General features: G+C 58.7%; 1 protein-coding gene across 2 annotated transcripts in view; it reads right to left on the bottom strand.

Annotated features, from left to right (window-relative positions):
* The window catches only part of VSTM2B (V-set and transmembrane domain containing 2B), a 29,415-nt gene extending 17,009 nt beyond the window's left edge, over nt 1-12,406 (bottom strand). The window contains exons 1-4 of one of the 2 annotated variants that reach the window (XM_061386672.1): nt 12,316-12,406; nt 11,593-11,777; nt 10,608-10,637; nt 9,269-9,710 (exon numbers count right to left, since the gene is read on the bottom strand). In XM_061386672.1, the coding sequence (XP_061242656.1) occupies nt 9,269-9,710; nt 10,608-10,637; nt 11,593-11,777; nt 12,316-12,397 (739 nt within the window). In that variant the 5' untranslated portion in view covers nt 12,398-12,406. The remainder of the gene's footprint in view (nt 1-9,268; nt 9,711-10,607; nt 10,638-11,592; nt 11,778-12,315) is intronic. The other variant, XM_061386673.1, reaches the window with a different exon arrangement.
* Between the last annotated feature and the right edge of the window lie 466 nt (nt 12,407-12,872).

The raw sequence follows: 12,872 nt of genomic DNA, 5'->3' as shown, positions 1-12,872 counted from the left end.
CAAGCACCTGCTTCTCTGGCCACGACTGTTGGGCCTTCAGCTTCTCCCTAAAGCAGGGGCTGGGTCTATCAGATGCCCGGGGCAGTGGCCACCCTCCATCAGACCAGACACAGTTAGCTAGGAGCCCCCACTGCAGCTCCAGCTCAGAATAAGCCATGGAACCATGTCAGCTCCGTCTCCCTGGGGGTTTATTAAAGATCCTTCCTCTGCGCTAAGCGGCATTCGTGTGAGAATCAACTGTAATGAGTTGCTGTAAGGATCTGACATTGCAGCTGGGCTTTCCTGGCTTAGAGAAAACCAAGATTTCTTCAAGGAGAGCCAATGGGCAGGGGCCAGGGGGCAGAGAGGGCGGGGCTCTGGATCTTTGCCTGTATTCATCCGGTAAAGGTGGGCAGACCTCCTTCAGGGTAAGCCTGCAGTGCTCAGTGGGAGGGAGGCTCATGTGGGCCTGAAGGGGTCCTGGCCTCCTGGTTCTGCACATAGCCCGCTCTTCATCCCACCCTCTCCCCGTGGGTCCCTCGGTGCCAAGCAGTCATCAGAGAATGCATCCAAGCAGGTACCAACATAAAAGCCAGAGTGCCAGAGTGCGTGGGAGACAGTGTAGGCCCACACCTGCAGCAGAGGCCTGACCCATCACCCACACGCCCATCCCTGCACACGCGGCCCTATCTCGTGTGGTGAGAGTCTCAGTGAGGAGGGCACTGGCACCCCTCTCCAGTCCAGGTCGGCCCTGGAGACTGTTCGGCTGCCTGACCATCACTCGGGGCCAGGTGCCCAGATGTGAGCAGGTGGGACGCGAGGAACCATACTGAACCTGTCCTTGCTCACCTTGCTCCTGACTCATGCAAAATAGCTGCAGCCAGGGAAGAATAAGGACATGGCATTATCCCCACTTCCTTTCCTCCCCCTCCAAATGGCAAGGAGAAAAGACGAAAATAGCACCTCGCTGAGCCATTTGCAGTCTGAGGGCATTTTCTGTTTGAAGTGCCATCAGCTGTCTCCTCACCTTTAGCCCCATGATGCACTCACTGCACAGAGGGAAACATGTCTCAGAGCAAAGTCTCAGATCGGAGCGCCCTGTCCAGCCCCCAGAAATGTTCAAGAAATGACCCGGGACTGTCAGTGCCATTCCCATGAACAATGCTGATAGAGCCAACATCAGTGGGTGTTTTCTAGGTGCCCGGCCTATGTGAAGCTCCACTCTTTCTGAGGATTATCTCCTCTGGTCCTGCGTGGGCCCTGGTGTCACCCAGATGATAACAGATGTGAGAACTTGCCTGTGGCGGGTGGGAAGTGATGGGTCAGGATTGGAATCCAAGCACTTGGACTCGTGGAAAATGAGAAGCATAGTCCTTATGAAGGGCGAGAGAATGAGGCATGGACTGTGACTTCTGGGTGGCTGGAGCTCTGTGAGGCCCAGAAATAGGAAGCCTGGTTGGCATTCAAACACTGGCTTGCCCGTGAACCAGCTTAGCCGAATAGTAAGGAATGTCTGAAATGTCAGAGGAAGAATTAAGTGGTTGGAAAAGTGGTAACTTTCTCCTGAGCTGTTGTCAGCCTTTCTCAGGTTTGTTTTGTCTTTTCCACCATAGTGGGCAGCTCCTGTAAGAGAGCTTGCCTAGGCCCTGACTGACCAAGCGTGTGTGCGTGCTTAGTCGCTCAGTCGTGTCCAACTCTGTGACACCATGAACTGCAGCCCGCCAGGCTCCTCTGTCCCTGGGATTCTCCAGGCAAGGAAACTGGAGTGAGTTGCCATGCTCTCCTCCAGGGGATCTTCCCAACCCAGGGATGGAACCCTGGTCTCCTGCACTGTGGGCAGATTCTTTACCAGCTGAGCCACCAGGGAGGCCCAAGAATACTGGAAGGGTAGCCTATCCCTTCTTCAGGGGATCTTCCTGACCCAGGGATCGAACCGGGATCTGCACTGCAGGCGGATTCTTTACCAGCTGAGCTGCAGGGAAGCCTGGCTGACCATAGCCTCCTCCCTTATCAGCACTGGGTGTCCAGCTGGGCACACTCCAGAGGTGCCCTGTGCACAGCTGGCCTTCACGCCTGAGGAGCCCTCTGGCGGGGTGGTCACTTCTGAGCTGGAGGGAGCAGAACGCATGGGCGTGGGTGAGCTGGTGAATGGTGGGGCCCCCAAAACACTCTCCTTGAACCACAAAGACCAGAAGCCAGCCCAATGTGGTGCTGATATTTCAGCCCGGGGAGAGGTAATGACGGAATGGGACCACCAGTACTTTCCAGAAATGGCCTCACCCAGGATGCTCATGCAGGGCCGAGACTCACAAGGCCTGCCTCTCAAGGGCCAGCTGGTGGAGGTGTGGCTTGAGAAGACCTGAGCGAGGGCCCACTGCTGCTGAGCACCCGGCAGCCCCTTCCACGGCTCTCTGCTCACCAGCAGCTAAGCCTTAGCCCAGAGAAGACTGGACTGGGTAATCCATCCTGCACTTAGAGAACTTTCCCTGAGAACCCTGGAGAAGGAAATGGCAGCCCACTCTGGTACTCTTGCCTGGAAAATCCCTTGGATGGAGAAGCCTAGGTGGCTACAGCCCATGGGGTCGCAGAGTCAGACCCGACTGAGCGACTTCACTTCACTTTCCTGAGAACACCAAAGCCACCAACTAGCGGACTGTTTCCCCTAGAAGCCTCATCCCAGGGAAGGAGGTTTGTCATCCTTCATGATGAAAAGGTGGGGATCGGCAGTTGCAAATGCTGGGCCTGTTTGCTTGTAATCTTAAACTTTCCTGAAACCCTTATGTAAGACAAAGGGAAGCTTCTCACTGTTTTGGAGATTCTAAGAGATGCCTGCAAAGCATGGGGGAATAGAAAAGATACTTTCTTTTTTTCTCCTGTGCTGCAAAGGTATCTTAAAACCGAGTCAGCACCCGTAAAGCTTAGAGGTTTAGACCACAGCCAAGCCCTTGTCTCTGTCCACATGGGGCAGCAGTAATCAATATCGTATTACAAAAGCACTTGACCTCATTTATTCCCATGGATGCTTGGGGAATCCTTAATATTCAGAGCTTTTAAAGTGTGCGCCTGGCGTATTTAATGAGAAGCTCCTTGGTGGGTTCGGCTCCCGGTGACATTTAGAAAGCCTGGCTCTCCACTCTTCCCGTGGGGCTGCCACCCCAGCTAGGGAAGGAAGGAATCTGGGCTCTGGGGCAGGGGCTGTTTGATGGAGTGGGGCAGAAGGGGTCATGTAGAAACGGGGGACACCGGTGAGATGCTAGCGTGACACACACCTAGTGCTCAGTGAAAGTCAAGTATTCTTTATCATTATGACGATCTGCAGTACGGTTTTTCCTCCTTAGTTTGGGGTCTCCCGGGTGCTGAGAGAATGGCTGTGTTGTGAGCTGACTCATGGCTGGATGATAGACAAAAAAGGCCCTTCCACCTGGTGTGACTTTCTCAATCCATGGGGCACAGAGTTGGGAGGGAAAGAGAGGCCCCCCGGGAACTTCCCCAGGACTGATCTAAGAGGGGGACGAAGCCCAGGCGCCTCCTTCCAGCCTGAGGTCTCGCACTGCCTAGAGCAGGCCTCCTCTGTCAGCCTCGTCTGGGCCAGGGCTGTGCTGCCCGGGACTCCCGCTGACGCAGACAGCTTTGTGCCGGAGTCCCGGGGGCGCCCTTGGTGCCCTGAGCCGAGTCTGGCTGTCCTCGCTGGTTCCTGCTCGAGGCAACCATAGGACTGGCCGGTGAGGGACGGGAGGCCGTGACGTGGACACCTACACGCGTCTGCAGGATGCGGCTGCCTCCTGCCAGCGGTGAGGCTCAGCCATTTACTTTGTGAAGTCCCTTCATGTTCTCTTTCAGGATGCTCAGAGTTTCACCTTCTCCTCTGTGGGAAAACCTCTGCCAGATTCACTTTCTCTTCAATTACGACCCTTGTGTCACATCAGAGCTTGAGGGAGGAGCAGGCTATTTATTTAAGGTGATGGTTGTCAGGTCCTTGTGGGTCTGGGGAGAAGGGGAGACCGGGTGACTGCTGCCTGCCTTTGCCGGCCCCGTTGGAAACCTGCCCACTGCACGGAGATTCTCTCTGGTCACACTGGCATTTCTGCTGGCTTTGTTGTCTACCAGGGGCCCGGGCTGAGAGGAGCTCCCTTCACCTTGTCCACAGCCCTCTTCTGTCATGGTTTACAGTTGCCATGGTGACTGCCAAGGATGCTCCCCTGGATGGCTCCCAGCAGTAACAATCTCTCTAAAGCCATCACACCTATGACCTTGCTTGTGTCTTTCTCTCATTATTAATTGAAATATTGAGACTCAGTTCTCTGGGTGGGTACCAGGCATCAATTTCCCACATCCAGCTGGCTCTCTGTAGGGGCCAGGGTGGCTCTTCTCTGAACTGGAGCCTGGAGGCTAATTAGAGGTTCACACTCCACGGAGCTGATTCCCAGGTCCCTGCAAAGGGGAACCTCTTGCCAACATACAAGCCAGTCAGTTGCAAACTATATTCTATTGAGGCCACACATGGCTTCACTGTGGCAACCTTCCAGTTGAAGGATTTGTTTGGAAGATACTGTTTTGTTTTCTCTCTTTTTTTCTTCTAGAAATGGCAACCAGCAGCAAAGTGTTCATGAAAAATAGGTCAGTTTTCAAATTAATTAGGAGTCAGATTTATGAACATGGCTATGAAGGACCCCAATCTCCTATGCTGGCTCTGTTGTGCTAATCCAGCCCATGTTATTTTTAGGCACAAATATCAAAATGTCTCCTGACAAATGAGACGTGAAATGAATGAGTTTTTGAACATAAACTTTTAGTGCAAATATGTATTTGGCTGTGTTGGGCATGTATACGGCACAGGAAGGCTTTTCTGGCCTGGCTGTGAGAAAGCTGAAAACAAAGCTTTGAGTAAGTCCCCTCACCCCTTTCCTGGCGTTAGCAAAGAGGCTTGCTTTAAAAACAGTGACACAGTGTTGTCTGGGGCTTCTGATTTTCTCCCAGGAGCAAGTGCTTAGGTGACTGGGGAGCTGGGCTGGGCCCATCTCTGAGGCTGCCAATCTGAAATAGCCAGTGTATCCATTCAGCTCAGAGATTAGATGACCTCTCTAATTAGGAACTCAGCTCTGGGTGTGTCCTGGTGTTGGGCCGGGGCAGGATGCATCTTCCTCCCTTGAGAGCCAGCTTGCTGCCTCTGTCACTCCACATCCACCCTTCGCCTTTCCCCACTCTGCTCTGAGCCCTGAGAAGCTGGCCTGTAAGGCTGCATCACCTAGGTGCCCTTGTCCTCAGCTCCCAGGAGGGTGTGGTCACTGGGAGACCCTGACAGGGGACTAGAGGTCAGCAGGAGAGGGGGGTCTTGCCAGGCCACCGGGGGTCAGCATGTCCCTCTCCCAAGGCCTCAGCTCTTCCGGTCTCTCTGTCCACCTGACCTCTCTGGATTCTGCTAGTTGCCCCCTCCCTTTGCCCTTCCAGGTCAAAGGTGCTAATGATTCCCACTGCTATGAGCCGGGGGCCAGTTCTCATCCTTGGCTGTCCTAACCTTGTTCACACCTTTAAAAAATACTCTCATTGCCTCTCCTCCAAGAATCTGCTTGAATGTGCCATCTGCTCCACCAGCACCCTCTGTGTTACACTCTGCAGACACGCCTGCCTGGTAACCAAGTGGCCACAATCCTTTCTCGTCCTTCCCCCTCTAAGCTGCCAAGAACCGAGAGTTGGGTGAGGAGAGTGGTGGGGGCGGGGAGCAAGTCCGTGATCATCACCGTGAGCTCCCTCTGACTCACACTGCTGCTGGCTCTGAGTGATCGGCTGCCTGCTGCATCCCAGAGAGGCTCGGCAGAACCGAGAGCTGCTCGACAACACAGCCCTGCAGAAAGGCTGGTAGTGCCCGTGACTCAGAACCCAGCTGCAGCCTTCATCCCACCCACAGCCCCCAGGCGCAGCAGGTGAGGCAGGCTGGGACACTGAAGACAGTATGCGTGCCCCCTTGGCATCAAGCTGTCGGGTACGTGTGTGGATTAGAAGTCCTCTGATCCACTTCTTTACACCAAGAGTGGGCCACAGAGGGGCCCGCAGCACAGTGATTCTCCTTGGAGCTTCATCTAGAGAATGGAGGACACAGCCTTTGGCCCTCCACCTGAGGGCCCACCTTCCTGGGCTTGCACACAGCTGGAGAGGAACCCGGGGCTCTTTCTGCGGTGTGTCTGTGTGGTTGCTGACCTGTGCAGGAGCCAGCAGTGGCTTTGGGGCGACAGAGGCCTTAGGGCCAGCACACGCCATCCCGGTCGTGCCGCCCCATGAGCCCTGCTGGCAGCCCCGCTGGCTCTGCTTTCTGGGGGAAAGTAGTACCGCTTCTCACCCCAGGGAGGGCAGAGGAGCCCCCGCCTGGGCTGGCAAGTGCCATCAGAACGGGGCTGACCTAAGGACTTCCAGAAAGAAGGCACTGTCCATGCCAACTTCCGTGGCTGGGTCCCTGATGGAGCGATGCGTTATCTGGAGCTTCCCTGCGGTCAGGCCCAGAGACTGGAGCTCTGACAGCTGTGCCGGGCAGAGTCAGGTCAGTCGTGATGAGGCTCGAGGGGACAAGCTCTGCCCAGGGAGGAGGGAGATCGAGCAGGAATGACCTTTTATCACACAGGGCTTCCTTTACCGAAAACTTTAATGGCTCCTGTTGCTCCACTCAACATTCAAGACCTTCCTCAGCCTGGCCCCCAACCACCAGCCACTCGCTTCATCTCCCTCTTCCTTTCCTCTTCGCTCAGAGAATATAATGGCCTTGGTGATAATAGTGAACTTTATAGAGCAGTTTCCATGTTGAGTTCCCTCTGAGGTCAGGGATTACTGAAGTATTTCTAAAAGAAATACTTTCAGAGAGGGTAAGTCACATGCCTAAAATCACACAGCCAGTAAAGGAAGGAAACACAACTCATATCTGGGCTCCTGATGCGCCACATCCTCTGCTCTGCTTATAGTCTATGGGACATCCCAGAGGAATGTTCCAGCCCAAGACACACGTTTACTTGCTAGAGCCCAAGGGATGGGGCAGAGGGTGTTTTCTTCACCAACCAGCAGTATCTAGGCCGGTAACCCTTTTCCAGTATCCCTAATAACCCTTTTCCAGCGTGCTAGCCAGAGATGGCTTTGTCCCCGTGATTTAAGCTCCTCTTCTACCCTGAAGAGATGAGACTGGAGAACAGCTCAAGCCAAGGACTACACTTTCTACCCTGCTTGCATCTGTTGAACAATCAGACTGAGTTCTGGCTGATGGATGAGGGTGGTAGTAATATTGACCACTTCTAGGCATGGCCTTTACAAACTTCCATTGCCATTCTCCACATCAGCTTTTCTCTGAGAGAACTGAACTCTACCAAAATTACCTGAGTGGCTATCTTCTCAGTCTTCCCAAAATGACAGATATCAAGACCCATTCTAAATGCATAAGAAAGATTCATCACATGCTTTGTGAGCCTTAGAGCCCCGGGGCTTGGTGTGCTCAGGGAGCTGGGTTGAGAAAGGCTGCTTCCATTCTCTCTTCCCTTGTTTGTGGGCTGTACGTTGACGAGTGAGCGTGGAAGCCACCTCTTAAAGATGGTCGAGTTTCTGTCAGCCTGAATCTTTGAATGACTGCAGGGAACAGAGCCATTCCTCCTCAGCCCCTCCTCCCAGCGATGGAAACCAGAAATAGTATATTTGAATTGTGTTAAGCCTCTGGCATTTTGGAGTTCTGCACAGCAACTCATGTTATCTTAAACCGAAATGGGGTGAGCTCCAAGACACGTGGACGAGTTTGGGGAGAGGACTTTCACAAGTTCCCAACTGACTCGCCTTTCCTCCTAGCCTGGGGGAAGGTCTTGTGGGTACCTGTGTGGGACCCGAGAGGGATAAAGCCTCCAGATATAGCCAAGAGCCTGAGTCCCATGGAGAAGCTTCCACAGGGAGAGTGACTTAGTGAGAAACAACTGAACAAATGTGGAAGGCAAACTGAACTGTTTGAAGGCTTAAGACGGTTGGCCAGGGAGGGAGGCTAGGATGCTGGTGTCCTTGGATTTATCGGGGAGCCCAGGAGTCTGCATCCTTAAAAGTGCGGATGCTGGTGGCGGGGCGTCTGCACTTTAAGAACCTTGAGACGGCTTCCCTGGTGGCTCAGCTGGTAAAGAACCTGCCTGCAAAGCGGGAGACCTGGGTTCAATCCCTGGGTTGGGAAGATCCCCTGGAGAAGGGAAAGGCTACCCACTCCAGTATTCTGGCCTGAGAATTCCATGGACTGTATAGTCCATGGGATCGCAAAGAGTGGGACGGGGCTTTCAAAACAAAAAAAAAAGAACCATGAGAGTAGGGCGGTGTGCTTCAGCTCCCCCACCCTATGGTGGTTTATATGACTGTCCCAGAGCCCAGCACTCTCAGTGCTGCAAGGCTGATGGAGATGCTCTCTATGAGTCTGTGCCTCCACAAGACTGAGAGGGAGTGACAAGCTTAAAGGCAGCCACAGGGAGTGAGCCCTGGAGCTGAGCTATCTTTGAGGTCCCACCTTTGAGCAGGTGCTGGGAGTGAGGGGTGCCTTGGAGGAGGGACACCCTGTGCAGCAGGCCCCCCTGCCCTGGGTAAAAGCCCACACTGCTAAGCCGGCCCTCCTGCTTCCAGCCTGCAGTCAGTCCCTCATCCTAGCCCTCTGCTCTCTGACTCTCTTCTCTCCTTGCCCCTTCCCCCTCCCCTGATCCTCTCAGCTCCCTGGGAGAGCAGCCCTGAACCTCTGGGTGCCCTCCTAATAATGGCAGGGCTCCATCCTCACCCGGTCCCCCATGAGGGCCTAAAGGAGCCTGGAGTGGCGATTATAGCCGAACTGGTGTCTAGGACCGCCTGGAGCTTGCCAAGGAGGGCAGAGCGCATGCAGCCAGGCCCACCCACGCGGGCTCCAACAAAGTGTGTCTGTTCAGTCCAGTCAAGGTGGCACCCAGACTTACAAGACCCGAACTGTAACTGCCTCCTCTCACTCTAGACTGGGTGCTACTGCCCACCCTGGGTGTTCAGGAGACAAGCAGGCTCGACGCTGTTGGGGTGCAGCCCCCGAGGTCCGGTTCCCCAAACTCCAGAGCGAGCTCCCCGCCTCCAGCCTCGCGTACCCCGGGCGGCGCCCACCGTCATAAACGTGGGTGGTGAACACCCCCAGCAGCCGACAGTAAGGACGGGAAAGCGGCGGGAAGAAAGCAGAGGCGGGGTTCCGGGAACGCTGCCGCCAGATGACCCACCGACGGCGCCCGCGACCGACCGCAGCGGGGGCGGCCCGTCCGGCGAAAGACTCCCGCGGGGCCCTTACCTGAGTGCCTCTGGCGCAGAAGGGCCGCCTCGCGGGGCGGCGGCGGCGCGGACGAGGCGGCGGCCGCCACGGTGGTCGCGGCTCTGTGCGCCGCGGAGGCGGCGGCGGCCTCGGGGACGCCTGGGGCGGGGGCGGCGGGAGGGCCCCCGGGAGGCGGGCTCTTGTCGCTGCGGCCGGGCTCCTGGGCGCCGTCGGCCCGGGCGGCGCTGGCGGGGCCGTGTCGGCGCGGGCCGCCGCTCTGAATGTGGGACACGGCCTCCGCGGCCTGCACGTCGGGCGGCGCGAAGCGCGCGAGCACGCGCAGCAGCGCCTGGGCCGTGTGCTCCTGCGTGTCGTCGTCGCTGTAGTCCGACACGCGGCACTCGTACACGCCCTCGTCCTGCCGCCGCACGGCCGACAGCCGCAGCCGGTGCGAGATGTCGTTGCCCTGCACGCGCACGGTCTGCAAAAGAGTGGGGCTTCGGTCAGGGCGCGGGCAGGCCGGCGCCTCGCCCTCGGGCCTTCACATCCGCTCCCACTAATGCTCCTTCATTCCAGAGTCTGGAGGGCCGAGGTGGTGTCCGAGGGAGAGTCGCTCTGCCCTCATAGTGCACAGATACCTGCTCCCAGCTCCAGCCCTTCTCAGCGAGCGCTCTGCCCTCGCTGGGAGGCAGTGGAAGCAGAGGCTGCTGCCACACCCTCTGGGTCCCTGCTACCTAGGAACTTGCCTCTCGGCGGCAGCATGGAGCGGTGGACAAAGCTCAGCTCCCTGCGAGCTGCTGGAGACGCCGGGGACCAACCGCTTTATGGCCCTCACCAAGCTCCCAGGGAACCCTCACCTCCGAACCAAGCACAGGAGGCCCTGGTCATCCCCAGGCCGTGATCCTTCCATCTCCAGCCGGGAATGCTTAGCGCATGTCCTCCCCAACCCTGGCAAGACTCCTCCCCTCCACCGCAACTCCAAGCCAGCCCACAGCGCCTGGCACCGGGACCCGCAACCCAGGCAGAGCGGAGGGCTGCCTCAGAGGGCGCCGCCAGGGCGTAGGCTGCGTGCGGGTTGGGAGTGGGGCTCACAGCCCTGAGCCAGGAGCTAGGGCAAGGAGCTTGCAGGAGAGCTTTACAGGCAAGCGTACAGAGGAGGAAGGAGATTCAGGCCTGGGACCCTTGATTTACGCAAAAGAGAACCTGATCCACGACCGGCGACAGATGGCGCACGGACAGGCCAAGCAGCCGACAATGCCAGGCTGTGAGCTGGGCCCTATACCGCACCGCCAAGGAGCCTTTCTAAGAGGGAGGAGGCTGCGGGGCGCAAAGCGGCCGGAAGGGGTCTCCCGCGGCCCGCGCTGGGCTCCACACTTACGCTGATTTTAGTCGCATCCTTATTTGTTACCTAAAATGCAAAGAGGGAGAGAGAGACATTAGGCTGTTGGCCTTCAGGCTCAGAGAACTCAGACGCACCTCCTGCAAGAGGATCCTCCGCAGGCAGGCTGAGACTGGAAACCGCTCGGGATGTAGCCACGGCGGAGGGCAGGAAGAACATCGAGATTTTCAGGAGTTTTATCCGGAAGGAAGCAGGGCTTGGAGCTAGTATGGCGCCGGGCCAAGGAGGGGCTGCCGGAGCACCCCTGCCAGCCAAGGAAGGGAGGCTGGATCGCCTCCTGGGTGGGAAGGAAGACCTATTTCCCTCCGGAGGAGCATCCCCATTCCCTATGGTGTTTCCCTAAACCCCTTGGAAAGCTGCATGGACAGGACCCGATGGGAGATGTGAGCAAAGGGTGGGACTCTGTGTAGAGCGAAGGTAGGCGGTGTGGGTGTGTGGTGTGTGTGTGTGTGTGCGCGCGGCGCGAGGGGAGGTGGGTGTGTGTGTGTGCGTGAGAGAGAGAGAGACAGAGCTAGAGACTGTTTAAGAGGCAGATGGGCAAAGGGGGAAGTCCCTCTGACCCTGCAGCGGCTGGAGGTAACCTGTACAGCGTGCTCCGCCAGCCTCTGGAACCCAGCCCGGAGGAGCTTAGCTGCTTGGCTGTGTGCCCTGGGGACCTCAGAGTGGCAGAGGACAGGGAAAGCCCGGCCCCAGCAATTGGTCTTCTTTCAACACCCGGCACCCATTACCCTCTGGACCCGCAGCTGGCAAGAGCGGGCAAACTGGATGAGGGGTAGCTTCCTAGGGCTAGGCGTGGAGTTCAGGGGAGGTTTCCGTGAAGGCAATGCGAACGCCTAGGGGGTAACAACTGCTGTTGTTGAAGGTGCTGTGAGGACGGGGACGGGAGGAGATGGGTTGCACCACGGGGCGGCGCCCTGCCTGCCTCACCCCGGTCACCCCAGGCGCCGCGCGGGCGGCCAGTTACCTTGCTCCGGGCGCCGGGCACGCTGAGCGCCAGCTCGTGCAGCAGCTCTCGGGGAGGCTCCTTGAGGTACCACCACTGAATCTCCAGCGAGTACGAGGTGGCTCCACTGGCCCGGAAGGCGCAGGGCATTTCGATGTCGTCTCCCTCACGTACGGTCACATCTTTGGGGACTTCGGTGAATGTCGCTGGGGGCGGGGGAGAGAGAGGCGTGACCAGCTGTGGGGCGGAGGCCCGGGGCCACCCCGGCTCGCTGGGCCGTGTGCTTCCCACCCCCCAGCTGCTCGCGCGGCCCAGGCACTGGCCAAGTCCGGTCGAGCAGCTGCCGGGCCGCTGCAGAGACCGGCTGCCGTTGCAGGCCGCTTCCCTCCAGTCCGGGCGGGGAGGCGGGGAGCGGCTCACGCTTCTTCCCCGCGCCCGGCCTCACTACCAGCGCCAGGCTGGGGCGCGCCAACTCCCGGCGCCCCACGAGCCGCCTGGCCGCAGCTGGAGCCCGGGTCCAGCTCCGAAGGACCTGGGCGCGGGCGCCACTGATGCCGCGACCCTTCGCCGCTCTCCACTCCCGACCGCACCGGGCAGCGGCTGCACATCAGGATCGCTGGAGACCGTGAAGCCTTCCCCTTCGCTTCCTCCGCCTCTTTCTCCGCGGCGGCCGGGACAGGCTGGCTTTGGCGGCCCTGGCGAGGACCCCTGAGACCCCAGCGGCAGCAAAGTTCCCGCTCTCACCCTCGGCCACGAAGAGCAGCAGGGCGCGCAGCACCAGCGGCGGCAGGTATCCGGGAGCGCCGAGCCGGTTCCTCTGTTCCATCTCCCGCAGGGGGCGCGGCGGCGACGGGGACCCGGGCTCGGAGAGGCGACTGTGGCGGCGGCGCGGGCTCGGATCCGGTCGGACTCGGGCTAGGACGCCTTCGAGCCTGCCATGGCCCCGCGCGGCGCCCCCTCCCCCGGCCGCCGGCGGCCGCCAATCAGTCCAGCTCCCTAGCCGGCTCGCCAGGCGCGGCTCCGGCGGGGGGCGCTGCTCCGGGTGCGCGGAACGCGAGGTCCCGCCGGGAGGCTCCTGGCAGTCAGTCAGTCCGTGCTTCCTTTTGTCCGGTCGTCCGCCGGACTCTGGGGACCCGCAATTCAGTCTCTGCCCGGCGGGCCGGTCGGGGGCCGGGCCGCGCCGGGACCCATCCCTGGCCAGGAGAGCGCGCGCCTCGGAACCCCGAGTTTCTGCCTGCCGGTCTCCTGCTGCTGCGGCTCCAGACCGCCGCCTTCTCTGGCGGCCGCTCCGCTCTCCCGCT

This window comes from Bos javanicus, chromosome 18, assembly GCF_032452875.1.
Source record: "Bos javanicus breed banteng chromosome 18, ARS-OSU_banteng_1.0, whole genome shotgun sequence".
Taxonomy (NCBI): domain Eukaryota; kingdom Metazoa; phylum Chordata; class Mammalia; order Artiodactyla; family Bovidae; genus Bos; species Bos javanicus.
This window is presented reverse-complemented; position numbering and strand designations above follow the sequence as displayed.